The 25908-nt window shown below is 44.6% G+C and overlaps 1 protein-coding gene across 1 annotated transcript in view; it reads left to right on the top strand.

Moving 5' to 3' along the window:
* LOC126213361 (dnaJ homolog subfamily C member 11) overlaps positions 1–25908 on the top strand; it is a 139556-nt gene that overhangs the window by 84322 nt on the left and 29326 nt on the right. Inside the window, exons 7-9 of the mRNA XM_049941065.1 lie at positions 9471–9678; positions 16223–16339; positions 24969–25160. Coding sequence (XP_049797022.1) covers positions 9471–9678; positions 16223–16339; positions 24969–25160 — 517 coding nt within the window. The remainder of the gene's footprint in view (positions 1–9470; positions 9679–16222; positions 16340–24968; positions 25161–25908) is intronic.

The raw sequence follows: 25908 nt of genomic DNA, 5'->3' as shown, positions 1-25908 counted from the left end.
GGACGTCTCACAAGTGCTTCAATTAGAGCTGATTGACCTGCAGTACGATATCCGCCTGAATGACCACTTTCTTATGTGTAAAACTTTGGATGACTTTTACAGCTGTCTTGCACGAGAGAAATATCCTCTTTTGCACAAGCAGACGGCCAAAGTTCTCTCAATGTTTGGTTCCACGTATATTTGTGAGCGTTTTTTTCTCTCTTTTAAAGCGTGCTAAACCTGGGAACCGTTCATTACTTGGCGATAAAAATTTAACTAATTCTCTGAGGTTAGCAGTCTCACGGAATATTGTAGCAAACCTATACAAAATCGTTTCCTCGAGAAAGAAAAACGTGTAAAATGTTTATTGTCTTCTTTAACAATGTTGACTGTTAGAATTAAAGAGCTTTATAACCTTAATTCTATTTTTAATAAGTTTTCAAACTTGGTCAGTTAAAATTATTACGTACAAAACAGCAAACTAAGGATCCGATTTCTGAACTCTGAAAAGGCATACAAAAAGCTGTAGCACGAAGTATAACAAAAAATATTCACTTGTAGCTACTAACAGTAAGAATGAGACTCTATATCCCTTACATAAAATTATTTCTAAAATAGAATATTTTGTTTACATTGGATCAGACCGCAGGACAGTCCAGCCAGCGCAGAGCAATGCTGTGCAGTCTCACTTGCTCAGCAGCTCTCTGTCTCTCTCTCTCTCGCTCCTACGCCGACACTAGCGAAACACGGTTGCGGACGGGGCACTGAATTACACTGCCTTGCACGCGCGGGCGTGCCCGCCGGGCGCAATTCTTGGATGAGCCTGTTCTAAAGAATGGGTTGCGGGTACCTTACTGGTGTACACTATTGTGTTTATTAGAGCTTAAACTGCAAGACACTACTGGATAGATACTCACCAAGTAGTGGCAAGAGAAAACTTGCATATTGTGTCGGTACTCTCTTAAGTCTCAGTTTCTCTGTCTTACCCTGTAATGGTTCCTCCTCCACTAATTCCCTGATCCTCTCATCCCTTAACCTGTCCGTCCGTCTCACTCTGACACCATTTCTCAAAATTTCCATCTCACTAGCTTGTATTTTTCTTCTTTCTCTTCCTTTCACTAGCTAGGTCTCAGAGCTGTACATCTGGATCGGAAGACAGTGTGCCCGATAAATAAACCTTTTGCCGTTTCGAGGGATGTCCTCGCTCTGTATCGGGCTGTAACACACTTCCAAAATGCTTCTGCTTGCCTTCCCTGCTCATTTCTCTCTCTCTCTCTCTCTCTCTCTCTCTCTCTCTCATTTCTTCCATTCTTCTGTGCTGTTCGTCCCAGGTGCTTGAAACTCGCCAACTTTTGCAGTAATTCCCCTACAGTTGATATTCCAGTTTTCTCACTCCCCGTCTTCACGGTTGTGCTAATCATTTCACAGTTCCATACTTGCTTACGTTAAATTTTATTCCATATTCTTGTTTTATTTGTTGCCGTATGTCCGGCTACTCGTGCACTGCCTCTTCGTTTAACAAAGTCATCAAGTCATTGTAAAACCATTGCTTTCATCTTTTCTTCACTAATTACCCACAAACCCAATATCTTGCCCGTGTTGTGGGAAATGGACAGTAGCATGAAGTAGGGGACTGGCTGTAGGGTGAAACAGAGTGGGGACTGCACGTGCCCCGAGACCACTACGGCAGCTCTGAAGGTCGTACACAAACCCTGAAAGTGATGCCCAGCGGGGTTGTGGTGAAATTAACGATGTGCGGCAAACCGACTGTGGATAATCCATTCACTTTCAAGACTGGAACAAGTCTCAGAATGGATAGGTATATGAGGCTGGTGCTTAAAAGGGAGGTAAAATTTTTAAGGTATTCAAATAAGTTATTTTATTGAAAAATTACATTTCTTTGTAAACTAAACGACGACACCGATCGGCCCAGTGCTGTAACAATCAGTGTGGCAGCATGTGTGCTTGTTACTGAGCAAAATTGGGCAGTTATGTAAAAGTTAGTAATTGCATTTGTATGTCAGTAATTAATGTTCATTCCGAAAGGCACAGCAAAACCTTCGCTGTTAATACTTGAAGAGCTGGAGTACGTTACCTTGCAAACAATGCTTCCAAGCTTGCAGATCAGCATTTGTTTCACATACTAAAGCACTCCTCTGCTGTTCTCGACCACTAAGTATATTCTTAGTTTGATTTCTAATTTCATGATACACTAAAATAATGGGTATATTGCTAAGTTTCAAAAGACATTTGAGAACAGAAATTTTGGAGTATTTTCTGCTTACCTTTCAGAGCGTTGTACTTACCTTTGAGTATTGATCTCTACATAAGTTCATTGTAAACATTCCATTTTTGGCTAGGATTTGTTTTAGTGTCACTGCAAGTGAATCTGGTAATTGTGGACATTATATGAATTAATTTCATCTTCCCATTCATTAAACCATAGTTGTGATTCACACACGGTACGATGTAGTCTGTAGTGAAAGAACGATGTTTTCATCCTTAGGTTGTACCGTACACAGACCTTTTCATCTGGCTTCACGTGCGGATTGATAATTCAATTTCGACACAACTTCACGTGTGACGTAGTGCCTACTGTGGGTGTGTATGTGCCCGATAATGGTGTAGTCTAAATTGGTCAATCGTGCAACGTGTAAGATACGAAGATGCGGCCCACGACGGACAGTGTTTCCTTTTATGAAATTTGTGAAGGCTGTGGACCTGCATGTAAACAAAATTATTTAATTAATTGTGCATTTCATCATCACTAGTTTTCCCCTCCAGTTGCCAGGTTGTAGTTTATAAACACACACTACGTGTATCTGCCTGTGTACTGTTCTTCTCTCAGGACTGTATCTCAGCTGATTCCTGTTCCTCCTCCCTCTCTTCTTTAGTCTTCCTACCAACATCTGTGGGTAGCTATTGTTTTCCTATCCTTCCCTCATCCATTCATTCGATGCGGCCAAACCGTTCCAAGTAGGACCTCGTCACTTTTTCTTTCGAGGGTATGTACACTCTTGCTGCTTCTCTTATTTTTTCATTTCTTACCGTATCCTCGCTTGTTTCCTAGACCGTAGTTCGGCTCTTGCAGCTCGCAGTTTGTTCTCGACCAGTTTGATTGTCGTGTAGGTTTCCGAGGCTGCACATTAAATGAGGATAAAGTACAACTGGAGGAGAGTCGCTTTTGATGTAAGGGGGCTTGTTAGTTCCAGAGTACTTCCTGAACCTGATGGTACAACTGAACTGATTTGAGTGTTTCCTTTCTAGTTGTGCCTGTTGATTGATATTGCAACTCATTTTATTTGTTGTTAATCCTTGTGCATTTAGATGCTCATTCCAGGTGGCCAGCCTCTCCTGGACTTCTTTCCTGTGTAACTCCCCATTACTACATCATCTGCAAATGCCAAAGCACTGACATCCATATTATTGTTTTCATTCATTTCTGTTGTAGTGTTATCAATGACAGCGGCAGAAAGCATTTGCTGAACTCCTCTAGGAGTTTCTAGCCACTTGACATGAACATTTCCTATCTCTACACAACTGCAACAGCCTTAGTAAAACTTTCTGAATTAGCCTTGTACATTTTTGTTTCTTGGGATCTCTCGTACGGATAATAATTGCTGCCTCTTGCTGTCATGTGGAATGAGTCAATTTAGCAATTATAGTTCATTTTCTCTGTGAAAAATATTGGCAACCTCACAGTTATTCAATCAATGGAAAATCCATGATGAAATGTAACAATAATACGAAAAGGAAAGTTGCTTCTCATCACATTGGAGATGCTGAGTCTCAGATAGGCACAGCAGAAAGACTACACACACACACACACACACACACACACACACACACACTGCACATTCAAAAAAGGCATTTGTGGAGCAGCTATGATTGATTTCATTTTGTGTTTGACAACAGTTTTATTACCTGCAATTTTATATATATATATATCACTAGGTAGGTCGTCAAAGATTTTTGGCTGAACTAACTAGCAACCCACCCTGGTTGTGCACAGGTAGAACTAATTATCAATTTGTCTGCTATAGTGGTAATAAGTTGTACACACAAACATTTGTCATTAATAAGTATATTTGTTAGTGAAAAACATATCAAAATCTCTACAGTAGTTCCTGAGATTACCCTTCACATGCAAACACAAAAACACTGAAGGGTACTTCAATTTATAATGTGTGTAGATATGTCACTTCCTCCTATTCCACACTTAGGCTGAGTTATGTAGAGTGTAAATCATTTTTCCTCGTAGTATTATATTTACAAGTGTTACAGTTGTTTTCAAACAAAGACTCGCTCATACATCGTATTGCGCAGCGCACTACCTTAAGAGACGGTGAGGAGGTCGGCTAGACGTGGATTGAAACTGTGTGTCATATTGACAACCTTGGGTCGGTTCACTGGCCAATCTGTCTGAGGTTTTTAGGCAGTTTCGCATGCTTCTTCAGGCAAATGCTGGGATGATCCCCAGATTCCACCTCAGTAAAAATACCGACAGTTAAAATACAGTTAGACGTAGAACACAGTTCAATAATTCACAGGGAGATGGCATCCAGGATGGCATGACTGTGGTATCAGGAAGGGCCTGTGGCCACAGAATTACAATAATAAAATGAATCCACCAAATCCTGGAAAAGTGAACCCTATACTATTCAGGAGGATGACGAGGAGGAGGAGGCTGTTGTTAGAGGGAGAAAATGTTAGGTCAGTATGCCCAACTGCTTAAAGTCTATCTACAAAAGGTTCTGTCAAGTGTGCCCAAATGAGAAGGGCTTACAGTTGTGTGTAATGAAATCTTATTAACAACATTATAATTATGGTTCATGTCGAACAGTACAACATTACATAATTGCCGTCGACATTGACACACTGATTCTAATGCGTAGGAAGACAGTATAAAGGCGTCACTGTAGAAACTTCTGGGTTGCTGACAGTGCCTTACATTTCCTTGTTACAAGAGAATCTCTGACCTTTCAGATGTCGTTTTAAGGGGTCGGAGATATGCGAGTCACGTCGGGTAGATATAGAGGCTGTAAGGAGGGTTTTAAAGACCTCCCATTAAAATTTTTGACGGAGCTAGAGTACGTTCTCGACCACACGTCCTGCCGTATCACACTGACATCACCGGAATACTGGACATCGTCAGTTGTTCCCAGTCAGTTGTTGTTCTGGTTGTAACGCTCCCCTTCTCCCTGGTTGTCCTCCTCATTTGACAATTTCACACTTGCTTATGTTAAATTTCATTTCATATCCGTGTACTGTTTGTCCAACTGCTCCTGCACCAATGCCTCTTTGTTTCACCTAATCTAACGTAGTCACCTTCCGATTAATTAATTGAACTTCACTACACTTAAAGAAACTAACTGACTTAATAACCAATTGCTGGCAATTTAAGTAAACTTTAGAAGGCTGACTCCTAAGCTTTTATAACAGAAATCTTCATCACATTGCAGAAACTGGGATGCTTAATGCACTTCCAGATAGTCCTTAGAACTCAACATGTGACGATCAGGTGTCTTAAATAAGTCACCTCCAGAAAATCTTCAGTTTGATAGTTGTATTTTTTCTCAAACAACACAAGTTACACAAACCTTCCCTTGCATAACAACAGAACCTGACCTTCTCTTTGTTTAAACTGCAGCACTGCTTATATACTTTCTTGACAATACATACTCTTTTGGTCTCATTGTTTACAGAACAGATTTATCGAGTTACAGTTAGAAAATTGCATTACAAAACATTCTGTCAAATGTTCATTTATTATGAATATTGTTTCAAGTATTGGTGTTTTGGTTTTGAGACAAAAATGAAGCAGCAAAATGCAGTTAATATTTGACACAAAATTACAGATTTATTACTAATTATGAATAACTTTTTGTCCTAATATAAGTTGGAGAACTTTACAGACTGCGGAATAAGATTACAAGGTTCACAGTTGCAGTGTTACGTGGCTTTATGCTTAATTACAGACTTACTATTTTATCAGTTGATTTGTTTACACCACGTAACGACCGCTGTTTACGTCCTCCTTCGTTGCTGAGCGATGTATCACTTTTCGTTCTGAAGCCGCAATTCTTCCATTCCTATATCTTTACTACTTTTTATCTATATAAATGGTGAATTATTGGTTTTGCCGTTTAACACTTTTTAATAACTGTGTAAGTATTACAGGCGTCGGGTCCCACCTAATGTGTCACCCGCCTATATGTTTTACACGAACGTTTCAAGACTCGATTGATTGTTTACAAAGAGAAAGCAGAATATCTCTTCCTTTGACATTGTCCAACAACGACCTAGGAAGCTCGACACCCTCGCGGCCCGGGCTCTTCCACGGCTCAGGGTAGTTCGCAGCATTCGTTTTATTCCTCGCCCACTTGCCGCTACGTCGAACTTTCGTGGTGATCGTCGGGCAATGTCTTCCATGTTATCTGCAACATAAATAAACTTTCTTCTCACACTATTTCTGAAAACCCAAAAACAAACTTAAAGAACATTATAATAATAATAATAATAATAATAATAATAATAACTGTTCGTACAATTATTCGTATAAGTCTTGGTCGATTTAATGAGGGGGTGGGACAGGCCTAAGCCTTGTGACACCACACAGTTTATACAGAAACTTTGTTTTGTCAGAATCTCTAAAGGGTGATTTATTTATATCAGAAATTTCTAGGTGTAATTACGAAATTAATTACAGGCGTTCTGAGTCCGGCATCTGTAAATAACATGATTCCCTAAGAGTCTATGTGAATTTAATTATATCTGGTGTTGTGAAACATTATGAATTGTTAATTGGCTTTACACGGATTAATTTAATTTTAGTGATTAACTTCTATTAGTTACAAGCTGGAATTTGATGCTAACATTAACATGACATATTCACTTACTGTTTTCAAAAGATACATAATTATTTTTCCCATAACCATTACCAAAATGCTAATTTCAAAATAATGCATTACTGGTAATTACAGATTCCATCTAATTACTTTTACCTGCATGCTGGTAAACTAATTAGTTATATTACACCACGTACATAACATACGCATTAGCATCTTATCGTAAATTGTTAAGCAAAAACTGTTTCATCGCATACCGTGTTCTGTGTAAATGTGGATCGGATGGCAGACTGGGAAACTATGTCGGGCATTGACACCACCAGAATAGTGTGCATCACGCGAGACACTGCTGGCTGTACATCTCTTCCATTTTCTGATAAATTTGTGTAGCATGCCCCCCCTTCGTGTGAAGAAATTGAATAACTGCTCTTTGTACTGATCTGGAGGAATTCATCAGCAGCGAACTATGAAAACATCTCTCCAGAAATGAGAACCCATTAACTCCACTTCTGAAGTTAGGAATGCCATCACACCATCTCGGTAAACACATTCACCCACTGAGGTTAGAGATAAGACACCGCTACAGCAAAGGTCTCCTTTTCAATTTGGCATCACTTGTACACTGATCAGCCAGAACATTACGACCACCTACCTAGTAACCAGTATGTCCACCTTTGGCACGGATAACAGCGGCGACACATCATCGCACGGCAGTAGTGAGGCTTCAGTAGGTCGCAGGAGGGAATTGGCGTCTCTCTCTCACTCTCTCTCTCTCTCTCTCTCTCTCTCTCTCTCTCTCTCTCTCTCTCTCTCTCTCTCTCTGTCTCTGCTTCACATAATTCCCATAAATTCGGGTGGGGGGGGGGGGGGGGGGGGGGAGGTGAGCTGACGCCTCAGTCGCATACCAGATATGTTTGATCGGGTTCAGATTTGGTGAGTTGAGAAGGAAGGCGGAGGGGGGCAGCACATCACATAGAAGTCACCACTGTGTCACTTGAACCATTTCATCACACTCTTGGCCATATGATGTGACACATTATCTTATTGAAAATTGCCACTGCCGTTGGGAAACATAATTGTCACGAAAGCGTGTACATTGTCTGCAACCGGTGCACGATACCCCTCGGTGGCCGAGGTGCCTTGCGTGAGCTCCACTGGATCCACGGATGTGAATGTTCTCCGTAGCATAATGGGGGTGCCGCCAGTTTGTCTGTGTCGCACAGTACAGGTGTCGGAGCTCTTCCCCTCGAAGATGTCGAATTTGCGCCCTCTCGTCGGCAAGATGGAGAAGGTATTGGGATTCGTCAGACCGTGCAACACTGTGCAGTGGCCAGTGCCGACGGTCACGTGCGCGTTTCCTAGTTGCCCGTGTCATAATGTTAACATCGGCTCACGCACGTGTCGTCGGCTGCGGAGGCCCGTCGTTAGGCATTTTCGGTGTACTGTGTGCTCACGCACACCTGTACTCTGCCCAGCATTGAAACCCGATGTTATGTCCAGCACAGTTTGTCTCCTGTCTCGTCTTACCAGTCTGCCCAGCCTACAACGTGTGACATCTACGTTTAGGGGTGACGCCCAACCCCACGACCTCTAGACGTAATTTCACCCGGTTTTGCCACGTGTTGAAGGGACTCGTCGTAGCACTCCTCAAACACTTGACGAGTGGCACAGTTTCCAAAATGCTCGTGCCGAGCCTCTGGGCTGTCACAATTTGCCGCCGGTCAAACTCGTATTGCACGCCTTCACCATTCTACATCTACATCTACATTTATACACCGCAAGCCGCCCAATGGTGTGTGGCGGAGGGCACTTTACGTGCCACTGTCATTACCTCCCTTTCCTGTTCCAGTCGCGTACGGTTTGCAGGAAGAACGACTGCCGGAAAGCCTCCGTGCGCGCTCGAATCTCTCTAATTTTACATTTGTGATCTCCTCTGGAGGTATAAGTAGATGGAAGCAATATGTTCGATACCTCATCCAGAAATGCACCCTCTCGAAACCTTGACAGCAAGCTACACCGCGATGCAGAGCGCCTCTCTTGCAGAGTCTGCCACTAGAGTTTGCCAAACATCTCTGTAACGCTATCACGCTTACCAAATAACCCTGTGACGAAACGCACTGCTTTTCTTTGGATCTTGTCTATCTCCTCCGTCAACCCGATCTGGTACAGATCCCACACTGATGAGCAATACTCGAGTATAGGTCGAACGAGTGTTTTGCAAGCCACCTCCTCTGTTGATGGACTACATTTTCTAAGAACTCTCCCAATTAATCTCAACCTGGCACCCACCTTACCAACAATTAATTTTATATGATCATTCCACTTCAAATCGTTCCACACGCATACTCCCAGATATTTTACAGAAGCAACTGCTACCACACACGGACGACGCGCTCACCGATACTACACGCACCGTGCGCGCATCTGGCTAGGAGTCATTCCTCGCCAGTCGACACTGCTATCGCCCGGTCTGGTTTATATCGACAGTAGGTCGGTGGTCATAAAGTTCCGGTCGGTTGGTGTAGGAGGACACACCGTCCTTATTGTGAGCTACTGTGCAGTGAACACTTTTCACTCTGTTACAAACTGCCCCAGAGTACAAAATCACGATGCACTTTCTTTACGTCCCGTGCGCCCGCGCAGCCCTCGCGACGCAGCTGGACCGGCACACCGTGGGCTACCTGACGTGGCGGGTGGGCCCGCAGTCGGCCATGTCGACGACGGTGGTGCGAGACACGCCCGAGTCGCACGCCTCGTGCACGCTGCAGTTCGGTGTGCCGCACTCGTACCTGGGCGCCAGCTACAGCCGCAAGATGGAGGAGCGCGAGATGAAGCTGAGGGCCGCTGCCAGGTGCGTGCGCTGCAGCTCGCTGCCACGTAAAAATGTGTCTAGTTCCTCCGAAGGCGTACTGCGTTTGCTTACGGGTACTGCTCCCGTTATAATTCTGTCATCGTGAAAGTAGCGTGCAACAGGTGTCAGATTCACACGTAGTTTACAGCGTGTTTGGCAACAGAGATACTGTATTTACTGGAGTATAAGATGACCCAAAATATAAGACAATTCTCTCTCTCTCTCTCTCTCTCTCTCATTTTGTCACCCCCTCCCCCTGTCCTCAGGCTCCTTTGGAAAATTTTATTTATAGGATATTCTGACTAATCAAAACTGCAATTTATTTTCTTCTTCTTCTTCTTCTGCTTCTGCTCCTCCTCCTCCTCCTCCTCCTCCTCCTCCTCCTCCTCCTCCTCCTCCTCCCGACCATCCAGAATAAGCAAGGGGCTGCGAACAGTTTCTCCTCAATGACCGTTCAGCGAACATTGCTGCATATGGGTCTCCACAGTAGTTGCCTGGTTTTTGCACCCGTGCTGACTGCTGTTCCTCAGCAACAAAGGCTGGAGTTTGCTTGCCAATATTACATTTGGAAGTCCACTGACTGGTAGCCTTTTCAGATCAGTCCCATTTTGTGCTGCATCGGACACATGGCCACTGGCGTGTGCAGTATGACATGTCTGAAAACAAAGACCCCGCAACAGTTGTCAGAAGGATCCAGGCCGTAGGAAGGAACATCATGGTCTGGGGAATGTTTTCGTAGCATTCCTCGGGTAACCTCTTAATTCTGGAATGCACGATGGATCGACACATTTATGTATCTGTTCTCAGAGGCTATATCCACTCCTACGAGCAGCTGGTTTTTCCCCGGCACGGGTGGCATCTGCCGGAAGGACAGTTCTGTGTGATGCACAGCTTTGAAGAGCACCGGGATGTGTTAACCGTACTTCCCTGGTCACCAAACTTGCCGGATTTAAACCCAGTCTAAAGTATGTGGGACCACCTCGATCGGGTTGTACGCAAACTGAGAAACGTAGCACAGCTCGCCACAGCACTGGAAACTGCACGGTTTCACACACCTCTCGGGATCTTCTAGAACGTCATAGACACTCTTCCTACACGTCTCGCAGCGTTCCACACTGCTGAAGGTTGTCATTCGAGCTTTTGACAGGTGGTCACATTTAAGTGACTAGACAGTGTACGTATTTCCATAGTGAGACAGTACGTTATTTTCATCTTATTAACTCTTGTTTTAATGTCCTCTTTCTGTGAAATGTTCTGTTCGATTACTTCTCCTAGATACTAGAACTTGTTAGTTCTCTCAATATTTCAGTATTTAGTTTTCATTAATTGTTAGGTCATGAGCAAATGCTAAGCAGTCTATTTGTAGGTTGCCACTTTCATAACCTAATCTGACTCTCTCATTGATTTACCTTTCTCCTAATCACAATCTCCATTTCCTCATGACTTTTCCTAGAACACAGTTAAAGTGCTGTGTGGAATGACCACCTCCCTGCCTCACTCCAGTTTCGATCTCAAAACTCTTACAAACTTCACACTTGAATTTTGCTTTAGAATTACTGTTTGTTCATGTTTGCTTAATTAGAGCTGTGGTTTTACTATTTAAGCCCAGTTCATTGAGTATTTCAAACAGTGACCTTTTACCAACTGAACTGTTTTATTGATATAAAGTACCTGCCTAAAAAAGCTTACATTATACCTATCCTTAAGCTTACACAATTGCTTGATTGTCCATATTTGGTAAAATAAGGAGAAATAGAGTAAACAACAAGAAGTGGTTTACATTAATTTTTATCTTCACTTCCTTTCTTGCATGCTATTTAAGCCAGTGGTGTGCGGTATCACTATTTTCAATAATCATTTAAATCATTATCTGGGATGACAGTTTCACCTAACATGTAAGAGGTAAGAAAACAGACCATGTATTTATGTATACCAGAATCAATAAAATTTATAATCTGTGTCGTCACAAATATTTGGCTGTTTTTTATGAATAAGTTGCGATTTCCGATGTTGTGGTCACAGTGGGACTGAATGTAGCTGGTTTTTTTTCCCTGAATACATAGCAGATTATGCATTGAATATAATAGAGGGAAACATTCCGAATATGTCTGCTTGTGTCTGTATATGTGTGGATGGATATGTGCGTGTGTGCGAGTGTATACCCGTCCTTTTTTCCCCGTAAGGTAAGTCTTTCCGCTCCCGGGATTGGAATGACTCCTTACCCTCTCCCTTAAAACCCACATCCTTTCGTCTTTCCCTCTCCTTCCCTCTTTCCTGACGAAGCAACCGTTGGTTGCGAAAGCTAGAATTTTGTGTGTATGTTTGTGTTTGTTTGTGTGTGTATCGACCTGCCAACGCTTTCGTTTGGTAAGTCACATCATCTTTGTTTTTAGATTACGCATTGATATTGACATGAGAATGTGGCAATATTCCTTTCTCGTGCTTCAAATCGTGTCGTCTGCCCACTGCTCTCTCATTGCCTGCGTAGAACCAGGAACTCTCACACTCCCTGTCATTCCAGTCGTATCTGTGGTGAGTGTTGACAACATTGCTGCACAAAATACATCTGGAATTTTACCTGTTCCTGGAGAAATGTAAACTATTGTTGAGTAATTGTCCAATTTTAACATCAATTCAATTGTGGCTGCAAATGGGTCTAGGCAAACTGCTATTTAAATGTGGTAGATTCATAAAAGGTTAAGATATACAGTGTACATTCCCATGCTGGCAGTATCACAAAACCTGACTAATTTTGGTCAAATGCCAGTTGTACCGTACTCATTTTAGTTGCTCGTTTGTCCTATTTCTCAGCCAAGTTGGGTGTCAGTGTTCACTCTCGAACCCTTCCAAAATCTTCAAAATATGAGGCATGTTCGGAAAGTAAATGTACTGTAACCGTAACAGGTTTATTTTAAGGGTTGGTGACAGTGAGGGTTTGGGGTGGCTCCCTGACCAGAGCGAGCAGCGAAGGGACACAATAATATGTAAGCTCACCGTGTAATATCCAGTTGCGTGAAAGGTGTCCGAAAGAAATCCCACCAAGTGTAATCCACATCCTACTCGCGTTTGTAGCAACATCTCCCAAAATATTTCCACAGATCAAAATGATTTTTGCCAAATGTGCTACGAAAAAAAGTGTGTGTTTAAGCGGTGCAGGAAGTTTAGTAGAGGCAGAACAAATGTTTGTGATGAACAGAGGAGTGGAAGATCTTCCATTTTGAGTGAGGAGTAGATGCAAAAAATCGAGGAAAGTGTTCGTGACGACTGCCGATTGACAGTAGATAAAATTTCTGAGACGTTTCCAGAACTCTCGTACGAGACACCGATGTTGGCATATAGGAGACTGTGCGCAAGATGGGTCACATAAAAGCTGACGGAACACCACGAGAAAAATCTTATCAGTATCACCCACTAGTTTCTCGAGTGACTCGAATTGCAGGGTGAGGGTTTCCTGAGCTATATTGTGACTGGAGATGAAACTTGGGTGGCTCATTACACACCCTAGACAAAAAACATTAATCAATAGCATTCCACCAATTACCCTTCTGTCAAAAAATTTAAAGCCACAATTTTGGGCAAGAAAAAAATGGTCTCGGTGTTTTAGGACTGAAAAGGCATTATCTCGGTTGAATTTCTGCGTAGGGGAGGCCATCGGTGCTCAGTGATATTGTGAGACCCTAAAAATCTCAAAAGGAGCATTCAAAGCCAGAGGAGGGGAATGCTGACAAGAGGATTGTGCTTGTTGCACACAGCCTTAGCCACCGAGGCACCGTTGCATCCATTTGGCTGGGATGTTTTGCACACCCCCTGCCCTCCTCCGTATTCCCGTGACTTGGCATCTCCAGATTACCGTCCTTTCACCTCTCTGAAGGCACACGTGAATGGAATTAAACTGTCAACAGACAGGTGCAGAAGGGGTTCTGAATTGGGGTAAGGAGGTGACGGAAAAGTTCTTCGAGGAATGTATAAAGAAGCTTGTGCCGAGGCTCATCACAAGTGTTGAACAGCATATTGATTATTTGGAAAAATGGTCAACATGTGTATCAAGAATAACCTGAATTATTGTCAGGATACACTTTTCTTAAAGAAAAAAGAAAAAGAAAAAAATCTAGTAGACTTAGTTTCTGAACGTGTATCTTATATCTTAATGTTGTAGTGGGACTTCAGTGCTTAATTTTCAGTGATTAGTTTTCCAGCAAGATCATGATCATTATTTAAAGGATGTTGCATCAAATCCCTCACCCTTATCTAGAGTTATAAAATAGCGTTTGTTATCTTGTTGGTGGTATCGCTGTCTGCTGCCAGTGGTTTTTCCGTGGAATAAAGTTTCGTAACATTGAAACAACTATATTCACTAATATTTTCACAGATTGAATGATTAACAAAAGATACCTCTGCCTTCAGCAGTAATACAAAAACGTGGTAGCTCCATTTACAGCAGCTCTTCCAACTAGAGTGCCCATTTGACATCGCGTTTCCATCCAGACAGTCAATTTACAATTACGCTCGTGCCAACTCTGTTCGCAATGAAGAACAACAGAGATGTGATACACTACTGGCCATTAAAATTGCTTCACCATGAAGATGACATTCTACAGACACGAAATTTAACCGACAGCAAGAAGATGCTGTGATATGCAAATGATTATCTGTTCAGAGCATTCACACAAGGTTGGCGCCGGTGGCGACACCTACAACGTGCTGACACGAGGAAAGTTTCGAACCGATTTCTCGTACACAAACAGCAGTTGACCGGCGTTGCCTGGTGAAGCGTTGTTGTGATGCCTCTGTAAGGAGGAGAAATGCGAACCCTCACGCTTCCGACTTCGATAAAGGTCAGATTGTAGCTCATTGCGATTGTGGTTTATCGTATCGCGACATTGCTGCTCGCTTTGGTCGAGATCCAGTGACTGTTAGCAGAATATGGAATCGGTGGGTTCAGGAGGGTAATACGGAACGCAGTGCTGTATCGCAACGGCCTCGTATCACTAGCAGTCGAGATGACAGGCATCTTATCCACAACCATCTGCACGAACAGTTTGACGACGTTTGCAGCAGCACGGACTATCAGCTCCGAGACCGTGGCTGCAGTTACCCTTGATGCTGCATCACAGGCGGGAGCGTCTGCGATGGTGTACTCGACGACGGACCTGGGTGCACGAATGGCAAAACGTCATTTTTTCGGATGAATCCAGGTTCTGTTTACAGCATCAGGATGGTTGCATCCGTGTTTGGCGACATTGCGGTGAATGCACATCGGAAGTGTGTATTCGTCATCACCATACTGGCGTGTCACTCGGTGTGATGGTATGGGGTGCCATTGGTTACACATCTCGGTCACCTCTTGTTCACATTGACGGCACTTTGAACAGTAGACATTACATTTCAGAAGTGTTACGACGCTGCATTCGATCCCTGCGAAACCCTACATTTCAGCAGGATAATGCACGACCGCATGTTGCAGGTCCTGTATGGGCCTTTCTGGATACAGAAAATGTTTGACTGCTGTCCTGGCCAGCACATTCTCCAGATCTCTCACCAATTGAAAACGTCTGGTCAATGGTGGCCGAGCATCTGGCTCATCACAATACGCCAGTCACTACTCATGATGAACTGTGGTATCGTGTTGAAGCTGCATGGGCAGCTGCACCTGTACACGCCATCCGAGCTCTGTTTGACTCAATGCCCAGGCATATCAAAGCCATTATTACGGCCAGAGGTGGTTGTTCTGGGTACTGATTTCTCAGGATCTATGCACCCAAATTGCTTGAAAATGTAATCACATGTCAGTTCTAGTATAATATATTTGTCCAATGAATACCCGTTTATCATCTGCATTTCTTATTGGTGTAGCAATTTTAATGGGCAGTAGTGTATAAAACCAATGAGTTTACACCATTGTTGACAGTAATTGCTAGTATTTCTTTAAAACTATTAATAAAAATGAAATTACAGAAATTTAAATAAAATGCTTCAATGTTAATCTAAATGTATATAATATGGATATATTTAAATGTGAAACAACTAATTATTTATGAATACAGTGGAGACTCAATTATCTGGACCTCAGTCATACGTATTTGCAATTATCCGGATTATCAACCGTGAGCAAATGTCTCTGTGATGTCTAGTCTGTGCGTACACTGACTCGTAGCACGGACACGACCGCCCACACCACGCGTATCAAACGAACAGCAGGAACTGCAAGAAAGTGAAACAAAAGAAACTATAGATTCAGAAAATGATGCAGGACCATCTCGTGCAGAGCCCACCACGGAAACAGCTTTCCAATGGCTCGGGAAAACAAAGAGCTTGTGATACCGTGAGTTTTCTGTAGTTAAAACGAGTTTGTGATGCTGCAGTAAGGAAGGGAGAAAATTTTTTATGTCAAATGAGAATTACCATATATTTTAAACAAAATTAAACTACGGTGAGTGTCCTGTGTGAATTTTGTTAGATATTTCACGAATGACCTTACTGTTTGGTCTCCTCCCCCAAATCGACATGACCCCAAAATCTGTACCGTAGCGTCTCTCGATTCCAGGGCCGGCACGTTCGGGGCTCTGGTGGAGGTGGGCTGCGAGAAGAAGGTGTCGGAGCACAGCAGCGTGTCGGCCGCCGTCACCGTCGGGCTGCCTGTCGGCGTCTCTCTCAAGCTCAAGTGAGTATTACGTATCTGTTCCCTCTGGATCTGAGCAACTACTCTGCAATTTGCGTATAGAGTTTCCAGAATGAAATATTCACTCTGCAGTGGAACTCGCACCGATAGGAAACTTCCCGGCAGATAAGAACTGTGTCGGACACAGGTCCGTCGCCCTTTGCAGGTGCTGCTGCCCGAGCACAACTCACGACCTGTCTCCTACCTTCCAGACTTCACGGAAGTTGGTGGAGCACTCGCCTGTGGAAAGAAAAAGTTCCAGGTTCGTGTCCCAGTCCGGTACACAGTTTTAATCTGCCAGGGAGTTTCACGTTCGTAGGACCACTTTCAGACTATTCCTCGTCCGTGCCACACTCGAATAGTGCCTGGGAGAAGGGGACACTTATATTTTTCCTTCCGAGAGCAGTTTTCTTATTTTATTGCGTTTCTTCAGAAGTTACCTTAAAGACACTGTATACCGTAGAGGGTCCCTCCCACTGTGAACTGCTGCACGTAACACTTATCTATCCAGTGCACAGTCAACTACTCTTTTCAACTTGAACCACAATTCTTCTCACCCTTCTCTCCAGAGCTTTCCTTAATGAGATACGACACTTTTTCCTCTCTCGATTTAGTTTGCCGGACATATAAATTTGGTGCCCTTTGTACTTCGGTAACCGTTGCTTACCTTAAGCTTCTCTAAACCCTAAGCAATGAATGGCCTCAATGTCACTTTAATTTAAAACTTTTTCAGTGACAGTGCAAAATCTTCCTGAGGTACACATTCTCAGTGCGACATTATCACACAGTGAGGTATTTCACACATAACAAATCAGTGCGTCTGTTCTCCAGTGGAACTGACAGGTTAGTAAACGATTTTAATATGACATACTACATGATAGAATTTAGTCACTTAGGTATTTTAAATTATGCAGTTGAATTTTAATTAACACAGTGAACTCGGATGTCGGCATCTCTGAACAACAAGTTCTTGTTGCGAATGCCAGCTGTCACAAAATTTGGGGCGGTGGCCTCTTCAGTGTATATTGCTGCTGCAGGGACTATAATGCTGTCGGAATGTCGCATCACTTGTGTGCTCGGCCCGAAATGGAAATAAAAAGACATTTATTAAGAGTACATTTGACGTTATGTTGTAACACGTAAATAAGAGTAATTGAAATACACTATAAATCCCTGTAAAACAAAGTGTGTATCAAAATTACACTGACAAACTTCGAGGGGATGCAAAAGGTGTCTCGAGGAACAAAATGAGAATAAGAACGTGCGTCCGGAAATGTCATCCAATGATGCTACAGGGCATTGAAGTTAAAGGCACTGGTGCACGTAAATGTATGTGTATACAGGGTGATTCCATGATGGTGCATATTTTCAGGGATGATGGAGGAGGGTAAATGCTATCAATTTGAGGGAAGGGACCCTGGTCCAGAAATGAACAATTTGAAAGTTACAAGCAAAAATCAGTATGCTGCTTCTACCTGAGTACATATCCTAGTATTGTAGGATAGGCAACATTCAGAGGTGGTTGTATGGCCGAAAAAAAGAAAAAATTGTTGTGTCGATTCCCTAAGGTCTCGACACAATGAGTGGCTAGGTGCACGCGAAACTAACGCAGACGGGCGTAAATTCTGAAACAGGAGACTGGATGAAAAACTATAAAGAAAAGAAGAGAGATTTTAATATACTTAACTTTAATGTAGTCTTGTTCTTGTTGAAATACATCTCTTGCATAGTAGTAAGCAATTAGCAATGATACACATGGCGCCTTGCTAGGTAGTAGCGATGGACTAGCTGAAGGCTATTTAATCTGTCTCTCGGCAAATGAGAGGAAGACGTGATACGTCTTGTCGCAAGCTATGTCGTCCGTACAACTGGGCGAGGTCATGTCCGTGTCTTGTGACCTGCCATGTGGTGGCGCTAGGTTTGCGATTACACAGTGGCGACACGCGGGTCCGACATGTACTACAGGACCGCGGCCGATTTAAGTTACCACCTAGCAAGTGTGGTGTCTAGCGGTGACACCACATTCCTCCCCCGCAAATCGGCGAACGGTCGTGAGATAAGGCTTCCGCCCGCCGTGGGGAGGACCCCATGTTGACGTATGCGATGAGGTGGGGAGCCTAACAACAGGCGAGGCTGTGCCACCCGCACCCGGCCATTCGGTCCGAGGGGAGCTAGGAAACGCCTGCAAACCTAGTCCAGGGTGCACGTCAACATGAGGTGTATGCGCACGTAATGAGACAGAAGGGTCGACCTCCATGGGGTCGGAGCACCCGACGGGCGAAGACGACATCTGGTCCGGAGCGGGCAAGAGGTCCATGGCGGAGGACGGCTGGTCACGGGAAGCAAGCGGCGGCGCGTGACCCAGGGAGGCGCGAGGCGGCTGCAGCGAAGCGTCCGCTGCTGGCGGCGCCGGCGGCGGCTGCGGCGGCGCGACGCCATGAGGCAAAATGGAAGGCATCGTCGGTAACACCTGGGGATGAGGCGAGCCAGTAGATGGGTCCCCAAGGCGCTGACCGGACGGCTCCGTCGCTGAAAGCAGACGGGGAGCGGCAGAACCCAGGCGACGACAGAGGCGCAGCTGATTGAGATGCCGACGCACCTCACCAGAGGCCCCCAAAACCAAATACATCGCGCGGCCGAGGCAGCGAAGAATGCGCCCTGCGAGCCAACGCTGTGAACCGCGATAGTTGCGATAAGAGACAACGTCGCCAGGAGCAAAAGCAGGAGTCTGCCGCTGCACAGGAACCTGATGTGGCGGATGCAGCAAAGACATCAGAGTTCGATGAGATCGACCATGGAGCAATTCAGCCGGCGATCGACCATCGCTGGGCTGAGAGCGATATGAGGACAAAAAGAGCAACAAAGCGTCCTCCCGAGAATGCGACTCTTTCAATTTCAACATCTGGGACTTGAAAGTCCGGACCAATCGTTCCGCGGCACCGTTTGACTGAGGCGAAAACGGCGCGGATGTCAGATGTTGAATACCATTGGCCTTGCAGAACGACGGAAATTCTGCGGACATGAATTGTGGGCCATTGTCGGAAACAATAGTCTGCGGAAGACCTTCAATGCAAAAGATAGCAGACAAGGCTTGGATGGTGGCCGAAGACGTCGTGGAAGACATCCGGACAACAAAAGGAAAATTACTGAAAGCATCGACCACAACCAACCATCGAGCATTCCAGAATGGACCAGCAAAATCGATGTGCAAGCGTTGCCAAGGGGAAGTGGCTTTCGGCCATGCAAAGAATTTCCGCGGCGGTGCGGATTGTTGTTCGGCACACGCCACACAAGAGGAGCACATATTCGTAATCGCAGCATCGATGCCGAACCAAGTACAGTGCTGTGCACGCGTGGGTTCGTATCCCATCCTCGTCGCCAAAATATTGTTGTGTCGATTCCCTAAGGTCTCGACACAATGAGTGGCTAGGTGCACGCGAAACTAACGCAGACGGGCGTAAATTCTGAAACAGGAGACTGGATGAAAAACTATAAAGAAAAGAAGAGAGATTTTAATATACTTAACTTTAATGTAGTCTTGTTCTTGTTGAAATACATCTCTTGCATAGTAGTAAGCAATTAGCAATGATACACATGGCGCCTTGCTAGGTAGTAGCGATGGACTAGCTGAAGGCTATTTAATCTGTCTCTCGGCAAATGAGAGGAAGACGTGATACGTCTTGTCGCAAGCTATGTCGTCCGTACAACTGGGCGAGGTCATGTCCGTGTCTTGTGACCTGCCATGTGGTGGCGCTAGGTTTGCGATTACACAGTGGCGACACGCGGGTCCGACATGTACTACAGGACCGCGGCCGATTTAAGTTACCACCTAGCAAGTGTGGTGTCTAGCGGTGACACCACAAAAATGTCTAGTAGACGTGGGCACTAAAATGCTTACTACAGGAGCTATGAATGCTTGTTCAATAGACGAGGTGTGTTTCACAGTAGTGAAGGTGAACAAGTGCTAGTAGCTCGTAAGGTATGCATTTTGGAACCCATGTCTACTGTACATTTTTGTCTTGTTTTGGTCCATACAACATCCTCTAAAAATGGAGAAAGCATGCTGTAGAAGAGATACACAGGTGTCAGTGCCTGTAACTTCGACACTATGTAGTGTCGTCGGATGACACTGCCAGACACGGGTTTCTATCCTCATTTTGTTCTCGAGACAGTTTCTACGTCCCCTCGAAGTTTGTCGGGGTAATTTTGAAACGCCCTGTATATTATTATTATTATTATTATTATTATTATTATTATTATTACAAGGGCTATGCCGAAAGTTTTTAGCAGAATGAGTGAAAAAAAATTTATTTGCAAGAAAACGTTTACAACTTTTCAAAATACTCTCCATTAGCATGTATACATTTTTCCATTCTCTGAAACCACTTAGAAAATGTCAGTCCAAGCTTCTTTTGGGCTGTCACTTAGTGCACTCTCGTACGCTGCAATGGCCTCTTCATCTGATCAAAACTGTTGCCCTCGAATTCTTTCCTTAGTCTTAGGGAACAGAAAGAAGTCACAGGGGGCCAGGTCAGGTGAATAGGGGAGATGGCGTAACACTCCCACTTTCTCCTTCTCCGGAAAGTCCATCGTTCTGGCAGCCCTGTGCACAGGTGCATTGTCGTGATGCAGCAGAAGGTGCCCACTCTTGGACTTTGGATGCCGTGACTTCCGTGTGGCGATGACTTTTGGAAGACAGCCGTTCACGTACCATTCGGCATTGACTGTACGACGTGTGTCTGAGGTCACATAGGTGAGATGCCCGAGCTTTGTGAAAAAAAGTTGCCACCACCTTTTTTTCTAGAGCTCCGACTTTGTCGAACTTTTGTGGGTGGTTCCTCCCCTGGAAAGCACCACACAGAAGACTGTCTCTTCGTTTCAGGGTCATAATGGTAGACCCACGTTTCATCACCTGTGACAATATTGTAGGTGTCTCGGGACTTCCCTCCATTGAATTTTTCGAGCACGAAACGCCACCAGTCCACTCTCGCCTTCTTTTGGCTTTCTGGGGAATGTGGCACCCGACGGGCACGTCACTTAGTAAGATCTAAGTGACTACGAACGACGGTCTGTGCTGCTGTCGATCCAATATTTAGGGTCCCTTCAATGTCGCAAAATGTAAGATGTGGATCTTCTTTGATCATTTTCCTCACAGCATCAATGTTTTCAGGAGTCACAGCCGTTGCCGGCCGACCGGGACGAGGTTCACCTTCGATCGACTGCCGATCCCTCGAAAACTCGCAAAACCAATTTCTAACTGTGGCCCTAGAAGTGGAAGCTTCACCAAAAGCATGCAGCAAAGATAATGGCATTCTTTGGCACTTAATCCCTTTTTATAATCATAAAAAATCGTGGCGCGAAAGTCGTGGTGCGACACCTCTGTCCTGCACAGTCTCTGACTCTGCACTGCCTGTGCTTTCTTACCGCACTGTGGGGGGATCACTGCTAGCCGGGGGCAGCGCACGCACGTCCCGATGTCGAGTAAAGTTGCTCTTTCGAATGAAAACAACTCCATTGTCCTCCGCCTTACGGTTTACGGGCTGCTAAAAACTTTTGGCGTAGCCCTCGTAAGTCTTGTAACCTGAAATCACTTGCAAAGTGCAGCACTGTGAAAGCTCCAATCCCTTGTCGCACTACATATTTCACTTAGATACTTGAATTCCTTGCACGGTTCAGATAATTTAAAAAGTAGGAAAGCTATTTATTTACAAAAACAAATCGTTAGTCTTGTATTCTTATAATTACCAATAGTTTAAAGTTCCTGGCAGATTAAAACTGTGTGCCCGACCGAGACTCGAACTCGGGTCTCGGTCGGGCACACAGTTTTAATCTGCCAGGAAGTTTCATAGTGCACACACCGCTGCAGAGTGAAAATCTCATTCTGGAAACATCCCCCATGCTGTGGCTAAGCCGTGTCTCCGCAGTATCCTTTCTTTCAGGAGTGCTAGTTCTGCAAGGTTCGCAGGAGAGCTTCTGTAAAGTTTGGAAGATAGGAGACGAGATACTGGCAGAAGTAAAGCTGTGAGTACCGGGCGTGAGTCGTGCTTCGGTTGCTCAGATGGTAGAGCACTTGCCCGCGAAAGGCAAAGGTTCCGAGTTCGAGTCTCGGTCGGGCACACAGTTTTAATCTGCCAGGAAGTTTCGTATCGGCGCACACACCGCTGCAGAGTGAAAATCTCATTCTGGGAATAGTTTAAAGGTTTGATACAGTAAAGAAACTCACGGTTTGGATTTACCTCAAACATTTCTACCAATGTAGGGTCTCTCGTCTGTTTCAGATACAGCTAAGCCCACCATTTCTGCACATGCAGTGCAAAAGATTATACCTCTACAAAGATACTCTGCAATCCGCCTTAAGGTGCACAGCAGTGGGTACCTTATACGCTGCCGGTCATTCCCGTTCCTGTTCCTCTCGAAAATGGAGTGAGGGGAAAAAATGGTTTGTGTATTGTCCCGTACGAACCCTAATGTGTTTCCTCTTCGTGGTCCTAACGCGACACGTGAACTGATGGCGGTAGAATCTTTTCACTGTCAGCTGTGAATGCTCTCCCTCTAAATTTTCTCAACAGTATTTCATGAAAAGAGCAACGTGTCCACCTCCCTTCCCTCCTACCCCGGGGGTTCCCATTTGAGTTCAGTGAGCATTTCCATAATATTTACACACTAATTGAACCTTCTGGTAACAAATCTAATAGCAAGCCTCTGAATTACTTCCTTTAATCTGAATTGGCGGGGATTGCAAATACTTCAACAATACTTGCAAATGGGTTGTGCGAGTGTTCTGTACACAGTCTCCTTTACAGATGAGCTATACTCTCCTAAAATTCTCCCAATAAACACAAGTCTGCCACTCTCCTTTCCTACCACCGACGATACACGCTTATTCCATTTCGTGTCACGTTACGCTTAGGTATTTAATCGATGTGACAGTGTCGAGCAGCACACCACTGGTGCTATATTCAAACGTTACAAAATGGATTTTTGTACTCATCTACATTCTACATTAGTTTACATTTTTCTACATTTAGAGCTAACTGTCATTCATCACACCCCATAGAAATTCTGTCCAAGTGTCGCGCATCCTCCTACAGTCACTCAATGGTGACACTTCACGTACACTCCAGTGTCCTCAGTGAACAGCTGCAGGCTGCTGTTTGTCCTGTCTGTCGTATTGTGCACGTGTTTCGAGGACAAGAGTGGTCTGGGACACTGCTGCCAATATGAGGGTGGTTTGTCTAAGTCTGGTAAATTTCCATGAACCTTCACGGTTGTAAAGTTTGAGTATTCCGAGGAGCATATAGAGACATTTCAAAAATGTGCAACGTACAGTTCATTGACGATAGCCGTCTGTTTTGTTGAGTTTGTTGACTGCGATTGAAAATGGGGCAAACTGAGTTTCATATTGTTACAGAACATTTTCATTTGAAGGGCTTGACTGCTGCACAAATCAAAACCATACTTGAGGAAGTTCACATGGACTCTGCACTGTCATTGGAGAACACTTGTTCTTGGATTAATGAATTTAAACACGGTTGAACAACCACGGATCACGAAGCGTGTTCTCGGTCTGCAGTTGAAGTCACCACAAAGGAAACTGTTGGCAAAACCTGTGATACAGTAATGCAAGACCGCTACATAAAAATTCGTGAGATTGACGAGATTGTTGGCATTTCAACTGAGCGAGCGCGTAGTATCGTGCACAGAGAATTGACTTGGAAGAAATCCATCATTACACCCCATAGTCAACGTGGCAGTCAAAACAGTGGACAAAGGCTGGTGGAAATGAACCGAAGAAGCCAAAGACCGCTTTGTGAGCTGTTAAGGTGATGGCCACTGTCTTTTTGGGAATTGAAAGGAGTAACACACTAAGATTTCTTGGAAAAAGGCAGAACCTTAACTGGATCGTATTATGATTCAGTGTGGGATCATTTGAAACTTACGTCGGCTGATAAATGATCGAGGTTGGCATGTTAAAAAGTGCTGTTTCACCAGAATAATGCACCATCCCAAGCATCAGCAATAACAGTGGTACAAATTTGGCTCAGAATTGGCTCCTCGTCCACCCTATTCGCCAGACTTGGCCCCCTAGTGAGTTCTTCCTGTTCTGTTCCCTGACGTGAAACTTTGGCTTGTCGGTAAAATATTTTCATCTAATGAGGATGTCACAGTTGCAGTCAACGAGTATTTTGTAGAGTTTGACAGAACCTATTTTTCTGATGGGGCGAAAAAGTTGGAGGATTGCTGGACAGTGTATATCCCTCAGAGGACACTCTATAAAGAAGTAAGGTGTGTTGTTTACAAAACAAATATTTTTGTTGCTTTCCTTACCGGGCCTCTCTTACGCACTTGTCTTCAATGAACAGTCTCCACCCAGGACGGTGTTCTGAGTTCTGTTACTTAGGAAGTCTTTAAGCCACTCACATATCTGATAACCTATGGCACATGTTCAGACCTTTGTTATTAATTTGCAGTTGGGCACTGTGTCCAAACGTTTTCTGGAAATCTAGGAAACATACACTTTGTATTCCTGAGCCATGTTATGTAGTGACAAGAACAGATTTTTCTCTTAAAAAAATTTAGATGTCATTTGTACCAGTAGCCCTACACATCTGTGACTGCAAATTCTCCCCAGGCTGGGCCGCGGTTCGCAGACGTACGTCATGCCGATACACCTGTGCGAGGAGGTGCTGCCGGCGCCCGTCTTCTACGCCACCGTCACACCGATCGTCATCTGGGCGGTCGTCAAGAAGCTGGTCGTCGACCCGATCGCGCGGGGTGCCGCCCAGCGCGAGAAGGAGCGCCAACGGGAGGCGAACAAGGCCAGGTGAGTCTGTGCGAGTGGACGGGAGTTGCGAGGAATCTCACAGGGGATCGGAGGACGGCGGCATTAAACTGATTCGGGTCGGGTTATAGGAGTCCCGTACTTAGGAAATGAATGTAGGGATGTAGGTGTCGTAATTTGGCACCACCGCTCATTGTGAGGTTGTACAAGATGTAGTCTGCCATTGCCTCCCTTCAACCTGTTGTGAAGTGTCTAGTGTGTAATTTACCCAATCGCACACTGAAGAGCCAAAGAAACTGGTACATCTGCCTAATATCGTGTAGGGCCCCCACAAACACACAGAAGTGCCACAGTACGATGTGGCACGGACTCGACTAATGTCTGAAGTAGTGCCGGAGGAATTGACACCGTGAATCCTGCACGGCTGTCCACGAATCCGTAAGAACAGCACGTTGCGAGGCATCCCAGATATGCTCAATAATCTTCATGTTTGGGGCATTCGGTGGCCATCAGAAGTGTTTAAACTGAGAAGAGTGTTCCTTTAGCCACTCTGTAGCAGTTCTGGACATGTGGGGTGTCGCATTGTCGTGCTGGAACTGGCCGAGTCCATCGGAATGCGTGTGAATGGATGCTGGTAATGAGACAGGATACTTAGATAGATCTCACCTGTCAGTCGTATCTAGACGTATCGGGGCTCCCGTACCACTCCAACTGCACGTGCCCCACACCATTACAGAGCCTCCACCAGCTCACTGACACACACGGTCGTCCAACTGGCAACGTGTTTCCA

Source organism: Schistocerca nitens, chromosome 11 (genome assembly GCF_023898315.1).
Source record: "Schistocerca nitens isolate TAMUIC-IGC-003100 chromosome 11, iqSchNite1.1, whole genome shotgun sequence".
NCBI classification, from domain to species: Eukaryota; Metazoa; Arthropoda; class Insecta; order Orthoptera; family Acrididae; genus Schistocerca; species Schistocerca nitens.
The sequence above is the reverse complement of the archived record's forward strand: the minus strand, read 5'-3'. Positions and strand labels throughout refer to the sequence as shown.